The sequence below is a fragment of the Xenopus tropicalis genome, chromosome 9, assembly GCF_000004195.4.
Source record: "Xenopus tropicalis strain Nigerian chromosome 9, UCB_Xtro_10.0, whole genome shotgun sequence".
Lineage (NCBI taxonomy): Eukaryota > Metazoa > Chordata > Amphibia > Anura > Pipidae > Xenopus > Xenopus tropicalis.
The window spans coordinates 11987998-12011083 of NC_030685.2; the positions used below are offsets into that span (position 1 = coordinate 11987998).

At 40.5% G+C, this 23086-nt stretch overlaps 3 protein-coding genes across 3 annotated transcripts; all 3 read right to left on the bottom strand.

Annotated features, from left to right (window-relative positions):
* Window positions 1–3438: 3438 nt before the first annotated feature.
* t2r17 (bitter taste receptor 17) lies at window positions 3439–4329 on the bottom strand. The gene is given in 1 exon segment (NM_001172006.1): window positions 3439–4329. A coding segment is annotated over 1 exon segment (891 nt).
* Window positions 4330–7139: 2810 nt separating this feature from the next.
* On the bottom strand, window positions 7140–8030 carry t2r22 (bitter taste receptor 22). Its single transcript, NM_001172010.1, is given in 1 exon segment — window positions 7140–8030. A coding segment is annotated over 1 exon segment (891 nt).
* Window positions 8031–20790: 12760 nt separating this feature from the next.
* Window positions 20791–21675, bottom strand: t2r19 (bitter taste receptor 19). The gene is given in 1 exon segment (NM_001172007.1): window positions 20791–21675. A coding segment is annotated over 1 exon segment (885 nt).
* Between the last annotated feature and the right edge of the window lie 1411 nt (window positions 21676–23086).

Genomic DNA, 23086 nt, shown 5'->3' on the forward strand with positions numbered 1-23086 from the left:
ACGTCAAATTTACACGCTTCGAGGAGGACTTCGGGTGGGGGGCCCTGCGAGGGGGGGCCCTGCGGGGGGGGGTTAGGGGAAGCGCCTTGCTGGGGGCACCTGCAGGGCCCCTGGGACAGGAGCCCCGGTGGGCCCTTCACCCCCCAGTCCAACCCTGGTCGTGCCATCCCTAAACGCTGTACTGATGGCAGAACGATGACCATCCATGTGTAATCTTAGAGTCTGATCAGCGTACAGCGTTTAGGGATGGCACGACCAATAAACCAGTGGCAAAACATTTTCTTTTAACTATATATAGAAGTATTAGTTTTAATGAGATTATGGTCTTGATAAAGGTCTTAGATGCAGGCCGAAATGTTGGCCTGATCTGTAATCAGGCCCGGATTTGTGGAGAGGCCACAAAGGCACCAATATACACACGATTATCTATCTATCAATGCTCATTTGGTAGCACGCGGGTCTATTGGCTACGCTTAGGAGTGCCGAATCTACACATTTTATATATATATATATATATATATATATATATATATATATATATATATATATGTGTGTATTGTTTGATGATTCAAATAAATTCCCAATATGCATTATTTTGGCCAATATTTTCTAGGACCTCTAGAAGCGTGACTTAGAAGCTGTGTGTTCTACTATAACATTCATTTGTGGTGGTAAAATCAACAGGGTTTTTGTTTTCCTAACAGTACGACTTGGAATTTGAATAAAGCTGCGATTGATTTTCATGGGGGTGTTGAGTTCAGAACATATTTGTATATTTGTATACTTTGCTAAAAGCTATGAACAAACTAAGGGGCTGTAACTGCTGAAATATACTTAGAACTAGGGAATTTCTACTCTTTGGGGCAGATTTACAAAAATTCCATAATTTCTCATTTTTTTATTTTCAAAATTGAGTAAATTTGTTTAAAAAAAAAAAAAAAAAAGTCGTAAAAAAAACTCTTTTTCGAATTGTCGCCGTGGAAATGCCGACATTATCGAATTGCAGATGCAACAATTCGAAAAAGTCGAGGGTTTTTTTTTGAGACAAAAGAAAGAACTTCAGGAAAAGGGAAGGGACCTTTGCCATTGACTTCTACATGAACTCGGTAGATTTAATCTGGCAAATTGTTGAATTAGGATTTTCAGACGTTTAGATGCATAGTAAATCTCGGAAAAGGCACAGCATTTTTTCTGTGCAACTTTTAAAAAAAAAATCCAAATTGGTTAGTAAATGAGCCCCATAGTTGTCATTGAGTACAGGGGAATATCTATGTCATAGTTTATGGTAGTGATCCCCAACCAGTGGCTCAGGGGCACCATGTTGCTCCCCAACCCCTTGGATGTTGCTCTCAGTGCCCCCAAACCAGGGAGTTATTGTTGAATTCCTGACTTGGGGCAAGTTTTGGTTGAATAAAAACAAGATTTCCTACCAAATAAAGCCCCCTGTAAGCTGATAGGACATAGAGGCTGCCTAATAGCCAATCACAGCCCTTATTTGGCTCCTCCATGAACTTTTATGGTGCTTGTGTTGCTCCCCAAGTCTTTTTACGTTTGACTGTCGCTCACAAAAAGAAAGGTTGGGGACCCCTGTTCTACATCCTCTGGACATATCTCAAAAGAGACATTATACTGAGTCCAATGCAAAGAGAAACTGATAATGTACATAGAGGCTGCCTAATAGCCAATCACAGCCCTTATTTGGCTCCTCCATGAACTTTTATGGTGCTTGTTTTGCTCTCCAAGTCTTTTTACAATTGACTGTGGTTCACGAGTAAGAAAGGTTGGGGACCCCTGTTCTACATCCTCTGGACATATCTCAAAAGAGACATTATACTGAGTCCAATGCAAAGAGAAGTTACAAGAACCAGCACTCAACAACCAATGACAACATTTAAAGACATGTATTTAAGATCCACTATGTAGATAAAGTGATTAGCTGATAAAGGTTGTATTTTGCAAAAATTCTGTATGCATTGATTAAAAAAACATTAAGCAAGCATCCCTAAGTCAAACACGAACTGGGTGATTGTAGAGAATATTCTCCTTCTAATTCTAATAAATAATCCATGTGAAAAGTTGACCAGCGTCAAACAGTAGTAGATGTAGAGATAGGCATTAAGCCTCATGGAGAGTCAAAGAGTCAAAAAGTCAAAAAGGTTGGTGCACCCCATGGTCAGAATGGTCCGATCGCACTCGATCTTCCACTCTCTGAGATACAAAGCTACGATAGATGAGTTTAAGATGGACCCACATAGCCAACATACTATAAGAATGATTATCTCTATTACATTTATAGAGAATGGCATCTTCAGGAAGTTAAATGTTTTTCTTCTTTGGTTTTCAGATGTTTGTCAAAGTGATATAAGACTGACAAGGAGTTTACAAAACAAATATTAAATGTAATCAGAGTAACATGGAAATGTGAAACAGTAGATAAGCAAATCATAATCGGATCAGGTTCCCATTATTGTATTGTGTCGTGTTCTCCAATTGTAGTTAGTTTTGCAAATTCTAAAAATATGATCACGGACAACAGGAGAGTAAAAGTCCTGATTTTCCTGATTTTTGTTCAACAACTTGAGTATGGGGGGCAGTTTTGGGCTCCAGTCCTTAAGAAGGATATTAATGAGCTGGAGAGAGTGCAGAGACTGTAACTAAACTGGTTAAGGGGATGGAAGGGTTAAACTATGAGGTGAGACTGTCGAGGTTGAGGTTGTTTTCTCTGGAAAAGAGGCGCTTGCGAGGGGACATGATTACTCTGTACAAGTACATTAGAGGGGATTATAGGCAGATGGGGGGGTTCTTTTTTCCCATAAAAACAATCAACGCACAAGAGGCCCCCCCTTTAGATTGGATTAGATTTAGATTAGGCCTGGATAAATTTTTGAACAAGCATAGTATCCAAGGCTATTGTGATACTAATATCTACAGTTTCTACAGTATTAATGGTTGTATATATAGTTTATGTATGTGAGTGTATAGATTGGTAAGTATAGGTTGTGGGTGCTGGGTTTACTTGGAAGGGTTGAACTTGATGGACTCTGGTCTTTTTTCAACCCTATGTAACTATGTAAGACAGAGGTTGCAATAGTGCTAGAGCTCAAAGAGATAGGATTTCTGTTGGTGGTATATGAAAGTCAAATTAAAAGGTGCATAGAGTATGGAATGAGCAGAAGACATTAGACAATACTTGTTGAAGCGAGTTTGAAATTATTTCCATTGTTACGGTTTCTCCAGAGAATATTTAGCAGTGTTACATAGGGAACTAGTATAAAGTTAATTAAATCTTATTGTCATCTCATCACCATAGGCGGGGACAGGGGAAAGTCATGCAATTGTGGTTTGCCTTGGCCTCATACCTCCTTTGCCCAGAACCGGAACCAAGTCAACAAGACCTGTTATGCGGAATGCATGATTTGAGTTGAGTCAGTTAGATGCTCAAAAGCAAATCTTTGAAAAAGCTGTTTTAAGCTTGGTAGTTCCAAGGATTAGAAGGGCGGCTTCAATCGAAGGACCTGACATAATCATAGACCAGTACAAAATGTCTCCAATAAGTATACCTTTGAACTGTGTTAGACCCAAGGCCACGGTAATAAATGTCATGAAGAAAATCAGGTTTAGAATCAAAAGTAAAGACATTGTCCTGCAAGCTCTCACGTGACTCTTCAACTGCGGAGTCCAGGACTGAGAAGTGTTGTTCTTCATCCGCTGGACATGTCTACGAAGAGACATCACACTGAGTCCAATACAAAGAGATGTTACAAGAATCGGCACACAGGAACCGATGACAATGTTGAAACACAGGAATTTGAGATCCGGTTTGTAGATAACGTTGTCAGCTGTTAAGGTCGTATTTCCCAGAAATTCCGTATCCATTGTCCAAATGAACGGAACGTTAATCAAGCCTGAAAGCACCACTGATCCAAGCAGGAAGAGAGTGATTGCAGAGGACATTCCCCTTTTCAATCTTATCAGTAGTTCATGTGAAAAACTGACCAGTTTTACGCAGTAGCAGATGGAGAGGCAGGCAGTGAGCCACATGGTGATATAATTAAAAAAGAAGAAGAATATCAAACCTGCCACTTTGAATTCTTTTAGAAACGACCCATAGAGCTCAAAAATAGCCATTATTTCATAGGAGGTTAAAAAGCACTGCAGGAAAAAATTGTTGCACCCAATGGTCAGAATGGTCCGATCACACTCCCCAAGGCTCATTCCGTTCTTCCACTCTCTGAGATACACAGCTACAATAGATGAGTTTAAGATGGACCCACATAGCCAAGTTACTACAACAATTGTCATCTTGATCACTTTGATGGAGAACAACATCTTCAGAAGGTCAATTGTTTTTCTTCTCAGCTTTTCAGATGCTGGGATGGATATGGAATGATATTTACAAGAGGAGTTAGAGAATATCATGGAAATATGGAGCGATAGATGAACTATGCAAATGCTTTGAGTATCTGGTTTCCCTTGTTGTGCTAAGTCTTGTTTTCCAGAGGTTCTTCAGTTGATATTGGGTTATTAAAAGGAACAAGATAATGTCAGAAGCCATAGCCAATAGTTATTAGGGGTTTATTTAAAATAAAAATAGGGTCCTAAACTGTATTAGCCGGCACATGCCCAATAAAAACCTGTGACTTCCAATTACGTCCATATACTTCTTATGTTGCCATTGTAATGTTTAATACATTTTCTACACACACTACCTGTATCCGTCAATGTAGTCATGAACATTTTCTCAAAGGAGTACAATGGTTCTCAAAACCCATTTCAGCATTTTCAACAAACGTATGGACAGCTGTGAACAGGTAAAATGCATTTTGTCTAATGTTGACTTTTTGAATTTCCCTTAAGTATGTTATTGGGTTTGAGATGGAGAACAAGATGGTGGGATATTTTCATTGAAATGAAGAAAGTAGACAAAACTGTCAGGAGACATGAAACATGATGGTATGGTGGAAATATCTATGAAATCGGCAAATGGCAACCTATTTTCCAAATTTGAAACATCAGGACCTTCTGTATTTTTACCTTTTCATACAGGTAGATCAGCTTTCTATTTTGTCTAGTTTTTTGTAAACAAGAGACTTGCATGACTTGATATGAATACTCTTATTCCTAATACACATTGCTTATGTGACTGTACTGTACATTACTGTATATTAGGCGGCACTTTCTGGAACCTCCAGAACATTGGATGGTGTTTGCCTTTTAAACTACTCAGGGAACAGGCCATCTCACATTACTCCTCTAGATCAGCCAAGTGTTACACAACTTCATCATTGCCTTATAAAAAGAAGTCTTTCTCTTTACAGACCTATATGTCTCATTATTTTGGCAAATCAAGTTGGCCATCGTGCTTCTAAGACCCACTCATACTCACCCACCCCTTCCTTGGACAACACATAGCAGAAAAATAGGTACTATTCAAAATCTGTTGCCTCAGGTAATTAGATAAGACATATTAGGTGACCAGCACCCAGACACTTGGCCACAAGTCGAAGAGGGGTTGCAGGTTAATCACACAAATTGGTTTGAAAAGGGGCATGACCACGTGAAAGATCTGCTATACCTGCTGCACCCAACTCTTTTTGGTTACAGTTGCTGTTCTGTGTGGCCCCACTGTTTATCCAGGGTGGTGTAACAGAAAGTCAGCTCTAGTCAACCACTAAGCAGTTAGGATGAGAGTCACATTTTTTATCAGCCTCTGGTTTTTGCCTAGAAGAATGTTACTCAAATCCAGAGTCCAGACTGTCTGACCAAAGGTTTCAAACAAAGTTTGTAAGGTGGGGTCATGCAACATGTGACCCTCAACCCCCCTATACACGAGGTTGCACTCTATGGGGCAGATTTATTAAGACACGAGTTCGAATCCCGAATGGGAGAAATTCGGATTGGATACGATAATTTCTGAATATCACGGAAATGGTTCCGAAAAAATCGTTTTAGTCATGATAATATTGTATTGGCAATCCGAAAGTCACAAAATTTTCGTACGCAAGCGTATGAAAAAGTCGCTCGGGGATCGGAAAAAGTTGTGCACTCTATGGGGCAGAGTTATTAAGACACGAACGCTCGGAGCGTATTTTCGCCTCATTTTTCGACGCTTGCACGACTTTTTCCGATGCCCTAGCGACTTTTTCATACGCTTGCGTACAAAACTTTTGTGACTTTCGGATCGCCAATACGATATTATCGTGACTAATACGATTTTTTCGGAAGCATTTCCGTGATATTTGCAATCTTCAGAAATTATCGTATCCAATCCGAATTTCTCCCATTCGGGATTCGAACTCGTGTTTTAATGAATCGGCCCCTATGTATTTACTGGCCAAATTTATTGCAAATTCTTTATTTCGTTATGGATGGTACCTAATGCACAGTAAAAGACATTGCACCTCCATCTAATGGATAAAGACAAATATGCAGTGCAGGTGGCAGGGCAGGTGTTGTTTGATGGACAGTACCTGATACTTTCATAAGCCCTCACTAAGGAAAATGCTATGAACAACCCTTATTAGGAAAATACTATGAATAAACCTAATTTATTGTGTACATTTTCCATTCAATCAACCTATAACAATAATACTGTAGAAAATAGGTCAAATCTGAACTTGTATGTTATTGTGTCCTTGTATTGGGTTAATGTAGTAATAGACATAGGATAGAAACTAAATTAAAAATTAGACCAGGAAATTCTAACTATTGATGGCTGCTGTGGATTAGTAACTTAGTAAGTTAGGTTGAAAAAGACGTACGTCCATCACGTTCAACCATAATGCCTATATATAACCTGCCTAACTGCCAGTTGATCCAGAGGAAGGCAAAAACCCCATCTGAAGCCTTTCTAATTTGCCCAATTCCTTCCTGACTCCAAGATGGCAATCGGACCAGTCCCTGCGGCAACTTGACTGAGAGCTTAAAGTTTAGTATTCCTTCCAGCCTCTACCTAGGAGTTTGATAACCAAGACTGCCACTGCTATGACTAGAGAATGAATTTTATTTATGCCTACAAATGTATGCATACATTTCTAGATATTTCTATAGATATATGAATGTATAATATCATTATGTTCTATACAATCTAATAATGATTACACACAACATCAGATTTTGCAAACAAATAAGCTAATCCCTCAAAAACAGATCTTTGGCAAGGCCATTTTTAGCTTGGTATTTCCAAGGATCAGAATGATGGCTTCGGCTGAGGGACTTGCCATAACAACTAACCAGTATATTATACGTCTAGCAATGATGTCATTGAATTTTGTAAGACCCATGGCCACAGTAATAACTGCCAAAAAGAAAATCAAGTTCATAATCATCAGGAGGGACATTGTTCTGCAAGCTCGGACATGGCTCTGCAACTGAGGATTCCAGGACTGAGAAGTGTTGTTCTTCATCCTCTGGACATGTCTCAGAAGGGACATCACACTAAATCCCATACAAACAGAGGTGACAAGGACAGGCACACAGGAACCAATAACAACGTTGAAAGACATGAATCTAAGATCCATTTTGAAGAGAAAGTTTTCAGCCGATACGGTGGTATTTTGCAGAAATTCCGTATCCATTGTCCAAATGAAGGGAACATTAATCAAGCATGAACCCACCACTGATCCGAAGAGGAAAGGAGCACTTGCAGAGGGGATTGTTCTTTTAAACCTAATTAACAATCGATGTGAAAAGTTGACTAGTTTCACGTAGTAGCAAATGGAAAGCCAGGCAGTGAGCCACATAGAGACGTAGCACAAAAAGAAGTACAATATACAACCAACTAGAGTGAACTCTTTAAGAAACAACCCGTACAGTTCAAAAATAGTAATGACTTCATTCATGGTTAAAAAGCACTGTAGGAATAGGTTGTTGCACCCCATGGTCAGAATGGTCCGATCACACTCACCAAGGCTCATTCCATTCTTCCACTCTCTGAGATACACAGCTACAATAGATGAGTTTAAGATGGACCCACATAGCCAAGTTACTATAAGATATGTTATCTTGATCACATTTATAAAGAACAACATCTTCTGGAAGGGAAATGTTTTTCTTCTCTCCTTTTCAGATTTTCATCAAAGTGGAATGAGATTTACAAGTTAATAGAGTAACGATTAACTCTGATTAGAATATCATGGAAATATGGAGCAATGGATTAAATATGGAAATTCTGTTAGTATCTGGTGTCCCTTGTCATGTTGTGTCTCATTTTCCATACACCTAGTCTAATGTTCTTTGGATTTAACTCCTACAGGACAAGACCTTTACAAGTTCCACAGATTCTCTTATGGACAACAGACGAGTTAAACATTTCTGCTTTTGTGGGTGCAGTTGTAGGAGAGAGGCTGTGGTGTGATATGTATCATATATGCAGGGAAAAATGATAAATTAATTAGATATGTTATGAACATGCCGTGCTAAGGTCCGTGTTACTTGACAGCTGAGCTACTATGTTGGACCAAGTCAAAGCTTCTCTAGTTGTGTACAGTTATGGTTTCTAAAGGAATTTAATGTGGGATATTTAACCCTTTGCCTGCCAACACCGTACGGCGTACGTGTTGGCAAGGCAATGCACTGAGTGCCAGCGACGTACCTTGTACGTCTTCCTGCTTCTGGCCATGTGGATACTGATCGGCGGCTTCTTCCTCTTTCAAAAGCCGCCGATCGCTGCAGGATCCCCTAGGCAACGAGCGCTGGGGGCTGGAAGTGACGCTGTTGCGTCAGATGACCCCAAGAAGGACCCCAGAGCAGCGGCTACGTCATAGACATGTGCCTGCTGCTGGGGTATTTAAACTCAGCCCCCCAGCGCCGCCCTCTGCCTCTCTGCTGGTCCTGGATGTTGCTGGAGCCCTCCTGCTGTGTGCTGCTGTTCTCCTGCGGTCCTTGGCTGTGAGATTTGCTGTGCCTGCCCTCGGGTAGTCCCTTTGCTTTTACATTACACACTTACTACTCACTTACTACACACTTACTACACACTTACTACACATTTTTACATTTTAGTACTTTACATTACTTTTTTTTTGCAGATTTACACTAACTACACTTACTAACTTACATTTGCACTCACTACACTTACACACATACACTTATACACATACACTTACACACATACACTTACACTTACACACATCTATAAAAAAAAAAAAAAAAAAAAATATTTTGCTTTACGTTTGTTTTTGTGTCTTTGTGTCATTGTTTTTGTCCAAAAAACCTGTTTATTTGGTGTTGTGCCCTTTTATTCACTGTTTGTTATTTCATTTATTTGTTCACTGTTATTTGTTCATTGCCTTTTATTGTGATTTTATTGATTATTCTTTTCTGCGTTGCTCTTTTGTTATATACTTTTGCTTGTTACCATCATTTCTGATTATTAGTGATTTTATTGTTTGAGTTTTGCTTTGCTCTTATTACTTGTTTTTGGTTGTACTTTGCATTTTCAGTTTTATATTACTATTCATTGCTGGTTGTTTTGATTTTCAGTTATTGTATTGAATCTTGAGGTTTGCATTGCTTTTTATAACTGGTTCTAACTTGTTTTTGCTTGTGCTTTGAATTTATAGTTTTTTATTCCTAATTATTACTGGTTCTCTTGTTATTGATTTGTGATATTTTGACCACTAGTTACTACTAATTGCATTTTATTTGATTGTAAGTGCTTTGGCTAGTCTGATAGGGTTTTTGTTCCAGAAAGTTCCAGAGAGTTCAGGGAGTTGAAGAGTTCAGGGGGTTGAGCTTATAGCATTTTTTTTTTCTTGGTCTGATTTGTTTATATTATCAGTTGGGTTTTTTTCTCCAGTCTCTGCCTTGCCTGTTGCAGTAGTTTTACAAGTATCCCATTTTATTGCTTTATTATATATTTTGCTTGTTACCACCATCTCATTGTTGTTTGAGTTTTGCTTTGACTTCTGACTAGTTTTACTTCTGACTAGTTCTTGCTTGTACTTCTAGTTTTATATTGCTTTTCATTACTAGTTCAATTGATTTTCAGTGATTTTATTTTGAATTTTGAGTTTTGCTTGTTTCTAATTACTGTTCATTGCTTGATTTTGCTCTAATTACTAGTTGTAACTTGTTCTTCTTTGTACTTTGGATTTTCAGTTTTATATTGCTGTTCATTGCTCTTGATTTTCAGTGGTTTTATTTTATCTTTATTTTGCATTGTTGTTATAACTGCCTCTAACTTGACCTCTAGTTCTTTGGCTAGTCTGATAGGGTTTTTGTTCCAGAAAGTTCCAGGGAGTTGGGAGAGTTCAGGGGGTTGAGCTTATTAGCAGTTTTTTTTCTTGGTCTGGTTTGTTTATTATCAGTTGGGTTTTTTTTCTCCAGTCTCTGCCTTGCCTGTTGCAGTGGTTTTACAAGTAATCCTTTTGCTTGATTGTTAGTTCTTTGTCACTGATTGAGTTTTAGATTAGCCGGTACATATTTTGTTAGCAACATGGCAAGAAGGTTTTTTTCTGCTGAAGAGGCTGCTGCACTGTGCATGGCCTCTAGCTCAGAGGAGTTTAGTGACTCCGATTCTGAGTATGTGCCCCCTGCATCAGAGAGTGACTCTTCTACTGAGGAGTCATGGTGTAGCAGCAGCACTGTTAGTGCTCTTGAGGAGCCTATGGAGGTAGATGAGGATGTTGATGATTTGGAAAATCAGGAAGCGGGCGATAGGGCTGATGCTGCAGCTGGAGGAGAGCCTGCGTGGAGGCCTCCTTGTAATTTTCCCCCTGAGATCCCCCCATTTACTGCAGTCCCTGGCGTCAAGGTGGACACCAGTAATTTTGAGCCCATAAATTTTTTCCAATTATTTATGACTGAGGCCATCCTACAGGATATGGTCCTCTATACCAATGTATATGCCGAGCAGTATCTTACCCAAAATCCCCTGCCTAGGTATGCTCGAGCTCATGCATGGCATCCCACCGATGTTAACGAAATGAAGAGGTTTGTGGGACTTACTTTAGCTATGGGTCTCATAAAAGCCAATTCTTTGGAGTCCTACTGGGATACCACTACAGTGTTGTCTATCCCTGTCTTTTCTGCCACAATGCCTAGAAACCGGTATCAGCTACTGCTCCGGTTTCTGCATTTCAATAGTAATGCTACAGCTGTACCCCCTGATCAGCCCGGCCATGACAGGCTGCATAAATTAAGGCCCCTTATAGACAGCCTGTCTGAGCGCTTCGCAGCAGTATACACTCCCTCAAAAAATATTTGTATTGATGAGTCCCTTCTCCTCTTCAAAGGGCGCCTAAAATTCCGTCAATACATCCCAAGCAAGCGTGCCCGCTATGGGATCAAATTTTATAAACTTTGCGACAGCAGCTCGGGGTACACTAGCTATTTCCTGATTTATGAAGGCAAGGACTCCAAATTAGATCCCCCTGGTTGTCCCCCTGACTTGACTGTCAGTGGAAAGATTGTATGGGAGCTCATTTCTCCACTTCTGGGCCGAGGTTTCCACTTATATGTGGATAACTTTTATTCTAGTATCCACTTGTTCACTGCCCTATATAGTTTAGATACCCCAGCCTGTGGCACCATAAATCGTAACCGAAAAGGATTGCCCAGGCCTTTGCTTGATAAAAAATTGAATCGTGGAGAGACTTATGCCCTTAGAAATAATGAGCTCCTTGCCATCAAATTTTTTGACAAAAAAAATGTTTTCATGCTGACCACAATCCACGATGAGTCAGTAATTACAGAACAGAGAGTTGGTAGGCCCCCAAAAATAAGCCTCTCTGTAGCAAGGAGTACAGTAAGTACATGGGTGGTGTTGATAGAACTGACCAACTCCATCATTATTACAACGCCACCCGGAAAACAAGGGCCTGGTACAAGAAAGTTGGTATATATTTGATTCAAATGGCCCTCCGAAATTCATATATTGTGTATAAGGCAGCAGTACCAGGTCCCAAATTGTCCTATTATAAATACCAGCTGCAGATACTCCCTGCCCTGTTGTTTGGTGGTGTAGAGGAGACAGTGCCTGAGATGCCCCCTAGTGACAATGTGGCCCGATTGATTGGGAAGCATTTTATAGATACGCTTCCACCCACACCTGGCAAACAGAGAGCCCAGAAAGCCTGCAAAGTGTGCCGCAAAAATGGTATAAGACGAGATACACGGTACTATTGCCCAAAGTGCCCTCGCAACCCCGGGTTATGTTTCAAACCATGTTTTGAAATATACCATACACGGCTGCACTACTGAAAGGTTTATAAATTGTGTATTGGTTTGGATTGGATTTATAGTAAGCATTGGTATCCCATTTTGTGCAAAATTTATATAGTATACTTTGATTTATGTATTCAGGGCAGTTGTGGTTTTTTTGCAATTTTCAGTACCCTAATATATTCCTTATTATGGATGGCACTGGGGGTATAGCCAATTGAGGTGTTAGGTAACGCACAGGGCGCCTACAAAGTTGTGGTGCGTGATGATTATGATGATTCATCTTGCCTGCTGATGATTTCATCTCCCCTGCTGATGCCACAAAGTTTTTACTAACACCTCATAAGCTGCCCTTGCTATCTGTTTTTTTGGACAATATTTCAGATTTTACTAGTTTATTGGGTCTCTCTGAAATCTTGTTTTTATTATGGGCTCCAGCTTTTTTGTAAAGTGATTTTTGCATGTTTAGGGGTTTTTTTTTGCAGTTGTGAAAGTAGTTATGGTTTGCTGATAGATGGGGACAGTTTGCATTTCAATACTAATCAACTATTATCTACTAATCAACTAATTCAATGCTAATTGTAGTCTTTCTCTTTATTATGGATTTTAGTACTGAGCTGAAGGCATAACTGACAACTTACTGAGGATATCTTTAATTTTGGGAAGCCTATATTTTCTTCTTAGTCACCTAGCACCACAATTTAGCAAAAAGCTAAATGCTTACATCAGGGGTCGTCAAATTTTTTAAGTGCTGTGTCCTTCCGCTCTCCGCTGGGTCTTTCCGCTCTCCGCTGCGTCCATCTGCTCTCCGCCTCGCATCATATTGGGGAACAGGTAAATTATCTTAGGGAGCCGTATCAAGCCCAAGGGCCATAGTTTGAGGATGTCTGGCTTACATGAACCGCAAGCGTGATCAGACTTGACATCACCTCTTTAGCTAATGCAAGCTTTATTGTTAGCATCTCAAATGCTCACAATTCAGTGAAGTACACATGAAACGAAAGGGCCGAAAGATGCTCAACTAAATAGATAAACGTAAGTAGAATTTATTTGGGGCTAAATTGGGCAGGGTGTTTTAGTCATTATTGCAATTTCAAGGAGAAATCTAACTTTGGATCTTTTTTTATCCTTTATTTTAGGCTAAACTGCAAAGTTCATCGGAGAACTGTGTCCACAATTCTATATGTAGGGAAGCAAGGATGGTTTTCCTGAATAGCTGCAGGTAAGCACTATCAAGGAATTTGGGGGTATTTTCCAGGTAAGGGGGGGTGTTAAGCAGTACCGCCGCTCCCTATATGCAGAGTACGCACTCTGCGTAGGGCACCAACTCCCAGGGGGGCACCCAGACAGTACCGCCGCTCCCTACGCAGAGTGCGCACTCTGCGCAACAACATACCAAGTCTTCGCCAGCGCCAGTCAGCCAGTCAGCGCCAGCGGCTCCTTCTCTCTTATGCTGCGGCAACAGGCCCTTTTATAAGGTTGCGCCCGTGCGTATGACGTCACACATCAGCGACGAGGCGCAACCTTATAGAAGTGCCTGTTGCCGCGGCATAAGAGAGAAGGAGGCACCGACGATCACTGGTCTGTTGGGGGTACTTTCTGTGGGGGCACTGTGCGGGCTGGCTACTGTCTATGGGGGGTACTGTGTATGAGGCAATTGGGGGTACTGTTTTTGGGGGCACTGTTTATGGGGGCAATTGGAGGTACTTTGTATGGGGGCACTGTGTGTGGGGGCTACTGTCTATGGGGGGTACTGTGTATGAGGCAATTGGGGCACTTTGTGTGGGGGCTACTGTCTATGGGGGGCACTGTTTATGGGGGCAATTGGGGGTACTTTCTATGGGGGAAATTGGGGGTACTTTCTATGGGGGCAATTGGGGGAACTGTGTATGGGGGCTACTGTCTATGGGGGGTACTGTGTATGAGGCAATTGGGGGCACTTTGTGTGGGGGCTACTGTCTATGGAGGGTACTGTTTATGGGGGCAATTGGGGGTACTTTCTATGGGGGCACTGTGTGTGGGGTCTACTGTCTATGGGGGGTACTGTGTATGAGGCAATTGGGGGCACTTTGTGTGGGTGCTACTGTCTATGGGGGGTACTGTTTATGGGGGCAATTGGTTCTATTTTGGCCCCTATAGTAGGTGTTTTTTTTTTTTTTTTTATTCCTCGGTAATATTTGGGGGAGGGGGCACCAAAGTAAATTTCACCCATTTGGCCAGCGGCCCTGGTGTTAAGACTCAAAATCTAGCAGATATGCACTTATAGCATAGCCACCAGATTTAGCTATTGCCCTAGTTTTAGGGTGTTTGGTGGGTGTGTCTTTTGATACTCACATATGTGGGGTATCGTTTGATTCAGAAGAAGCTGAAGATTGATATTGAGAAGGTTTTTTGTAGTTGTCACGGCAATTTTAGGGAGAATTTTGACTTTGGATCTTTTTTTTTCTTCATTTCAAACCGCAGATTTCTACAAATAACTGCGTCCACAGTTTTCCATGTAGGGGAACAAGGATGGTACCACTGAATATCTACAGGTGTGCACTTTCAAGAAATATATGGTTTGTGGGGGCTATTTCACAGGTAGGGGGTGTTTTGACTAAAAAACTGCAAGGAGTGCACTTAGAGAGTAGCCCCAAACTTTCCAGCTGAAATTGCTCGTATGTATTGCCCCTGTTTTGGGGTGTTTGGTGGCCCCGTCTTTAGGTGCACACTTGCATGTGGGGTATCGTTTTGTTCGGGAGAATTTGCAGATTGATATTGAGCAGGTTTTTTGTAGTTGTCATGGCAATTTTGGGGAGAAATTTAACTTTGGATCTTTTTTTTTCTTCATTTCAGGCCAAACCGCGAACTTCTACGAAGAACTGCGTCCACAGTTTTTCATGTAGGGGAACAAGCATGGCACCGTTGAATAGCTGCAGGTGTGCACTTTCAAGAAATATATGGTTTGTGGGGGCTATTTTACAGGTAGGGGGTGTTTTGACTAAAAAACTGCAAGGAGTGCACTTAGAGAGTAGCCCCAAACTTTCCAGCTGAAATTGCTCGTATGTATTGCCCCTGTTTTGGGGTGTTTGGTGGCCCCGTCTTTAGGTGCACACTTGCATGTGGGGTATCGTTTTGTTCGGGAGAATTTGCAGATTGATATTGAGCAGGTTTTTTGTAGTTGTCATGGCAATTTTGGGGAGAAATTTAACTTTGGATCTTTTTTTTTCTTCATTTCAGGCCAAACTGCAAACTTCTACGAAGAACTGCGTCCACAGTTTTTCATGTAGGGGAACAAGCATGGCACCGTTGAATAGCTGCAGGTGTGCACTTTCAAGAAATATATGGTTTGTGGGGGCTATTTTACAGGTAGGGGGTGTTTTGACTAAAAAACTGCAAGGAGTGCACTTAGAGAGTAGCCCCAAACTTTCCAGCTGAAATTGCTCGTATGTATTGCCCCTGTTTTGGGGTGTTTGGTGGCCCCGTCTTTAGGTGCACACTTGCATGTGGGGTATCGTTTTGTTCGGGAGAATTTGCAGATTGATATTGAGCAGGTTTTTTGTAGTTGTCATGGCAATTTTGGGGAGAAATTTAACTTTGGATCTTTTTTTTTCTTCATTTCAGGCCAAACTGCGAACTTCTACGAAGAACTGCGTCCACAGTTTTTCATGTAGGGGAACAAGCATGGCACCGTTGAATAGCTGCAGGTGTGCACTTTCAAGAAATATATGGTTTGTGGGGGCTATTTTACAGGTAGGGGGTGTTTTGACTAAAAAACTGCAAGGAGTGCACTTAGAGAGTAGCCCCAAACTTTCCAGCTGAAATTGCTCGTATGTATTGCCCCTGTTTTGGGGTGTTTGGTGGCCCCGTCTTTAGGTGCACACTTGCATGTGGGGTATCGTTTTGTTCGGGAGAATTTGCAGATTGATATTGAGCAGGTTTTTTGTAGTTGTCATGGCAATTTTGGGGAGAAATTTAACTTTGGATCTTTTTTTTTCTTCATTTCAGGCCAAACTGCAAACTTCTACGAAGAACTGCGTCCACAGTTTTTCATGTAGGGGAACAAGCATGGCACCGTTGAATAGCTGCAGGTGTGCACTTTCAAGAAATATATGGTTTGTGGGGGCTATTTTACAGGTAGGGGGTGTTTTGACTAAAAAACTGCAAGGAGTGCACTTAGAGAGTAGCCCCAAACTTTCCAGCTGAAATTGCTCGTATGTATTGCCCCTGTTTTGGGGTGTTTGGTGGCCCCGTCTTTAGGTGCACACTTGCATGTGGGGTATCGTTTTGTTCGGGAGAATTTGCAGATTGATATTGAGCAGGTTTTTTGTAGTTGTCATGGCAATTTTGGGGAGAAATTTAACTTTGGATCTTTTTTTTTCTTCATTTCAGGCCAAACTGCGAACTTCTACGAAGAACTGCGTCCACAGTTTTTCATGTAGGGGAACAAGCATGGCACTGTTGAATAGCTGCAGGTGTGCACTTTCAAGAAATATATGGTTTGTGGGGGCTATTTTACAGGTAGGGGGTGTTTTGACTAAAAAACTGCAAGGAGTGCACTTAGAGAGTAGCCCCAAACTTTCCAGCTGAAATTGCTCGTTTGTATTGCCCCTGTTTTGGGGTGTTTGGTGGCCCCGTCTTTAGGTGCACACTTGCATGTGGGGTATCGTTTTGTTCAGGAGAATTTGCAGATTGATATTGAGCAGGTTTTTTGTAGTTGTCATGGCAATTTTGGGGAGAAATTTAACTTTGGATCTTTTTTTTTCTTCATTTCAGGCCAAACTGCGAACTTCTACGAAGAACTGCGTCCACAGTTTTTCATGTAGGGGAACAAGCATGGCACCGTTGAATAGCTGCAGGTGTGCACTTTCAAGAAATATATGGTTTGTGGGGGCTATTTTACAGGTAGGGGGTGTTTTGACTAAAAAACTGTAAGGAGTGCACTTAGAGAGTAGCCCCAAACTTTCCAGCTGAAATTGCTCGTATGTATTGCCCCTGCTTTGGGGTGTTTGGTGGCCCTGTCTTTAGGTGCACACTTGCATGTGGGGTATCTTTTTGTTCGGGAGAATTTGCAGATTGATATTGAGCAGGTTTTTTGTAGTTGTCATGGCAATTTTGGGGAGAAATTTAACTTAGGATCTTTTTTTTTCTTCATTTCAGGCCAAACTGCGAACTTCTACGAAGAACTGCGTCCACAGTTTTTCATGTAGGGGAACAAGCATGGCACCATTGAATAGCTGCAGGTGTGCACTTTCAAGAAATATATGGTTTGTGGGGGCTATTTTACAGGTAGGGGGTGTTTTGACTAAAAAACTGCAAGGAGTGCACTTAGAGAGTAGCCCCAAACTTTCCAGCTGAAATTGCTATATGTATTGCCCCTGTTTTGGGGTGTTTGGTGGCCCCATCTTTAGGTGCACACTTGCATGTGGGGTATTGTTTTACTTGTGAGAACTTGTTCTTTCATATTTAACTTCATTTGAAAATTTTTATTAGAGATTTTTTTCTCAAATTCACTTTTGTCTTGTGACTTTGATGGCATTTCATAAAATAAAAAAAATCCAAAAAAGTATTGTTGAATTTCGTAGTGATCTTTATGACGCCAACTGCATTTAGAGCAAAAAACTACCCCAGACCCAAATACCTAGAGGTGTGTAGTTTCTAAAAATACGTAACTTATGGAGGTCTTTCACTTCTATCATTAGATATACCATGTTAACCTAGAGATGCGCTTATCGGTTTTGTTTCAATGTAAAATTGTAGAAAATGTTGTTTTATTATTGGGGTGTTTTCTGGGCAAGAAAAGTGGGATACCAATACATATTTGGTATTGGTGGATTCAGCAGAATCGGGGCTTTTACGAATAATAAAATTTTTGTCAGTAAATGTAATTTTTCTTGAAAAAAAAACACAAAATAAAAACATATTTTTCTTTATTTATTTATTTTTTTACATATTTCACTCAAAATTTTTGTTACATCTCTTGAAAAATTGATTTTTTTTTTTACAGTGTTAAAGTCCAATTCGCTCCGGAAAAAACGATATATAATTTGCCTTATTTCATGTAGGCTTTCTTGTCAAAAAACTTAAGCAAATGTAATGAGTGCAAAATGTCTCAAAATTGCTTGGCAGTAGATGTTCGCTTTTAGGGCAAATTGGCTGGCAGTGAAAGGGTTAATAGATTTCTGAAGACTTTGTTTATATTGTGGTGCAAGTGATTCCCTTGGTAGGGTTTAGAAGATATATATACTGTAATGAACCCACCAATAGAAACTAGAAGCATGTTGTCCCTGTGCTCAAAGATCTACATTTTTTACATTTCCCAATTGCTAGGAATTTGATTTATACATTTCATCATTTTAATTGTCGTTAGTGTTTAAATATCCTTTGGGTATTCTCTTTTTGGTCAAATAATTGACTGTTCATGAGTATGAAAAGGAGCCAGAGGTTCTTAAATAGTTGATGATGGTGTATTAACATGAACACGACCATTTTAGATATCACAACAGATGTACTTAGTATAAATATATCGATGGGCAGTTGTTTCACCTATTATTTATGAGTTTATAAAAAACAGCAAAACCAAGGACAGATATCATGCTGTCGTGCAGAGGAATGGCATCCCCCTTTTGACTCTTGATTTGTGAAAGAGATTTCAGATAGGAGACATCAAAAACACTGAACATACTGGGAACGTTAGGAAAAACCATAAATAGAAACCTACTAGAAAGCTCTAAAAGTATGTTGGAATAATGTGGATTCTAGAAGATGGTAATCAAAGCATTTGTTGATAAAGTAAGGGAAATTTGACTTATTGGAAAGGAGAAAAATACAGGTTTGCTCTCTCAATTTGCCCAAAAGAAATCATCAGACCCAACCCCGATACGACTAAAGAAGAAATCTGTTATGAATCATTCTATTATGAGTAGGAGAAGGTAAGGTGAGTCCTTCAGGCAGGGGCTGTTACAGGATGGACGGGGCGTGGTCAGGACATAGGGGGCGTAGAGAAGATGGGACAGGACGGAGCGGGCAGGACCAGACAGGATAGAGCAGGTAAGGCAAGGCAAAGATCAGGAGTGAGGAGGGAGGAGCAAGGAGCAAGAACAGGAACAAGACAAAGGGGCAAGGAAGCGAGGAAACAAGGCTAAGGAGCAAAGAAGAGAAGAAACAAGACAAAGGAGCCAGAACGGGAACCACAAGCTAGGGTCAGGCCACAGTGCTTAGTGTAACCAATGTTCAGCCACTGAATGTGAGGAGGGCTGGGCTTAAATAGGGCAGAGTCAGCCCTGATTGGCTGACCCCACCTAGCCAATAAGGCTGCTGGGGTGATGTTAAGAAGCCCAGGACACTGGTGAAAGGGAATACAAGGCAATCCCCTCTCACCGGCTGCTCTCCTGGCTCAATGGTTATGGAGAGAAGCCAAGAACCAGGAGGTCCTGGGATCAAACCCCAGCAGACCCTTACAAAATCAAAAGTGATGGCATTATGGTGGGTCTGGGCTGTCATATACTGCACAGAATCTATAAAATGTCAGTACAGTAATACTTACTGCTTTAATGCACTAACCTGGGTTGAAACTAAGTCACTATAAAAACCGTTATATTGATCACATTTATAGAGAATTACATCTATAGGAAGTTAAATGGTTTTAGAGAAGTTTGCAGAACAATGACTATAATAAGAATATCATGGAGAAATAGAAGAAAGATGCAAAGTATCTGATGTCCCTTTTCTTATTGTGTCTTATTTTACATACATCTAGACTCTTGTTTCTTCATAATCTTTATTTGTTTATAGAAACTATGGGATTTAATGTGAGATATTTAAGACATATTGGGCACGTTTGCCTTCAGTGGAGGGGGGTTGTTGGTTAAACAGACCTCGGGTTCCTGTTTAGAAGAACGTCACTCAAATCCTGATTAACAAACCAAAGATTCCCATACTATCTGGTTATTTGGGAAAGAACTTCTGATTGGCGGTGGGTTTCAAAGGACTAATGTGACATGGTTTAAAAATGTCATCTCCTGATATGCTTTGTCACTAGATACATGGCCCCTATGTGGCCAACTGAACTTTCCATCTACTGTATTTAACAATGGTGCCAAACAGATTTTAAAGAGACGGATGAAGCAGAATAGTATGGCAACCCCTTGACTGCTCTAGTACATGAGAGTAGAACTTTTCAATTGATTAACTTTTCTATTGATCTGCGAGACTTCAATTTTATTGTTACTTTGTATTACTTATCTTTCTGCTCAGGTCTCTCCTCTTTATATTCCAATCACTCACACCACTGTTTGGGTGCTAAGGTAATTTTGACCTTAGCAACCAAATAACTGCTAAACAAAAAAAGGAGATAATTTAAAAAACACACATAACAAATGAAAACCAGGGACAAATACCCTCAGCATCATTCTAGAAGAGAAATAGGTCAAAACAATCGAGGCGGCCACCTCCAAATTTGGAAATAATGAAACCATGTTAGAGTATAACTTTTATTTATTCCTACAAATTAATCACACGGATGTCTAAATATTAGGAATCTGCACTCTCTTATAGATTAGAACACATTTTTTAGATATTATATGCCAACAAGTGACTTCTGGTTTTAGAAAATCTATTAACGATTACACACATTTTGCATTTAAGCACTCAACAACAGATCTTTGACAAGGCCGTCTTCAGCTTGGTGTTTCCAAAGATCAGAACGATGGCAGCCGCCGAGGGATTTGTCAAAACAACAGACCAGTATAATATATCATTAACGAGGACATCCTTGTGGTTCATTAGACCCATGGCCAAAGTAATGATTGTCACAGAGAACGTCAAGTTGAGAATCAAAACCAAGGACATTGTCCTGCAAGCTCTCTCGTGACTCTTCAACTGAGGATTCCAGGACGGAGAAGTGTTGTTCTTCATCCTCTGAACATGTCTTAGGAGGGACATCACACTGAGTCCAATACAAAGAGAAGTTACAAGAATCGGCACACAGCAACCAAAGACAATGTTGAAAGACATGAATTTAATATCCAGTTTGTAGATGACGTTATCAGCTGTGGTATTCTCCAGGAATTCTGTATCCATTGTCCAAATTAGGGGGACGTTAATCAAGCATGAAGCCACCACTGATCCAAATAGGAAGAGAGTACTTGCAGTAGAGATTCCCCTTTTTAATCTAACAAACAATCCATGTGAGATATTGGCCAGCTTCACACAGTAGCAAATGGAGAGGCAGGCAGTGAGCCACATGGAGAGATAACTCAAAAATAAGAATAATATGCAACCCAACACAGTGAACTCTTTGAAGAACAACCTGTACAGTTGAAAAATATTAATGAATTCACTGACGGACAGACAGCCCTGCAGGAGTAGGTTGTTGCACCCCATGCTCAGAATGGTCCGATCACACTCCCCAAGGCTCATTCCATTCTTCCAGTCTCTGAGATACACAGCTACAATAGATGAGTTTAGGATGGACCCACATAGCCAAGTCACTATAATAATTGTTATCTTTATCACTTCCATAGTGAGTGACATCTTCAGGACGTTAAATGTTTTACTTCTTTGCTTTTCAGATGTCCATCAAAGTAGGGTGAGTGCTTTAAAGCAGACTGTAGAACAACGACTAACTCTAATCAGAATACAGCGTATCATGGAAACATGGAGTGATGGATGAAAGATGCAAATGATATCGGTATCTGGTTCCCATTGTCGCGTTGTGTCTCATTTCCCGTACAGACTCTTGTTCTACATTGTTAACTCTCAAAGGAGAAGACATTGGACAAGCAGAGCTACTGTTGGGCAGAGTCAAAGCTGCTCATTCAGATCATTTTTTTCTAAAGTTTGAGGAATCATATGTGGTGAGTTTAACTGAAACCACATTGAAATCATATTCGATTTGCCCCTATACTCGAGTGGAGTTAAACTAATAAGACTTTCGGTTCTAAAGGGAATGAATTTAAAGATCTGGGCAGTAGTATTGACTAGTTTTGAGAGAATGTTTTCACCAGGCATGGATTCGCAGCGAATTTCTGCATTTCGCCATTGGCGAATTGTTTTGTGAAACTTCAGTAGAAAAACGGCGAGAAAAAATTTCTCGCACGGAATTTTTTTAGTTGTGCGTCAAATTGGCCGTGGTCACGTCAAAAAAAGGGTGTGGTTGCGTAAAAAAAAGGCAGTGGCTGTGTCAAATTGGGCGCGGTTGCGACGAAAAAAGCATTGTCACCTCAAAAAAGTGCAGGAGACAAAAAATAGACGCAGGCGACAAAAAACACGCGGGCAAATAAAAAATTGTGTGACAAATGCGTTTCGCAAATTTTTCGCCATTTCGCAAATTTTATGGGGAAGGGAAACGGACAGATTCGCTTACCACTCGTTTTCGCCAGACATGGATTTGTAGTGAATTTCTGCATTCAGTTTTGCGAAACTTCTGTGAAAATTCACGTGAAAAAATGTGTCAAATTGGGCACGGGTGTGTCAAAAAAAGGCGTGGTCGACTCGAAAAAGCGTAGGAGACAAAAAAAATAGCAGCGGGCGTCAAAAAAAATAGACGCAGGTGACAAAAAAGATGCGGGCGACAAAAAAAATCACGCGGCAAATGCGTTTCGCAAATTTTTCTCCGTTTTGCGAATTTTATGGCGAAGCGAAATGGGACAGATTTGCTTATCACTAGTGAATTTTTTAGTCAGACATGTATTCGTAGTGAATTTCCACCTTTCCCCATTGGCAAATTGTTTTGCGAAACTTCAGCGGAAAAAATTGTTGAGCGTCAAAAAAAAGTTGTGGTCGTGTCAAAATGGGTGTGATCATGTCAAAATGGGTGTGATCATGTCAAAATGGGTGTGATCATGTCAAAATGGGTGCGGTCACGGCAAAAAATGACATGGGCGACAAAAAAATAGACGCGCCGACCAAAAAGTTGCACGGCAAATGCGTTTTGCTGATTTTC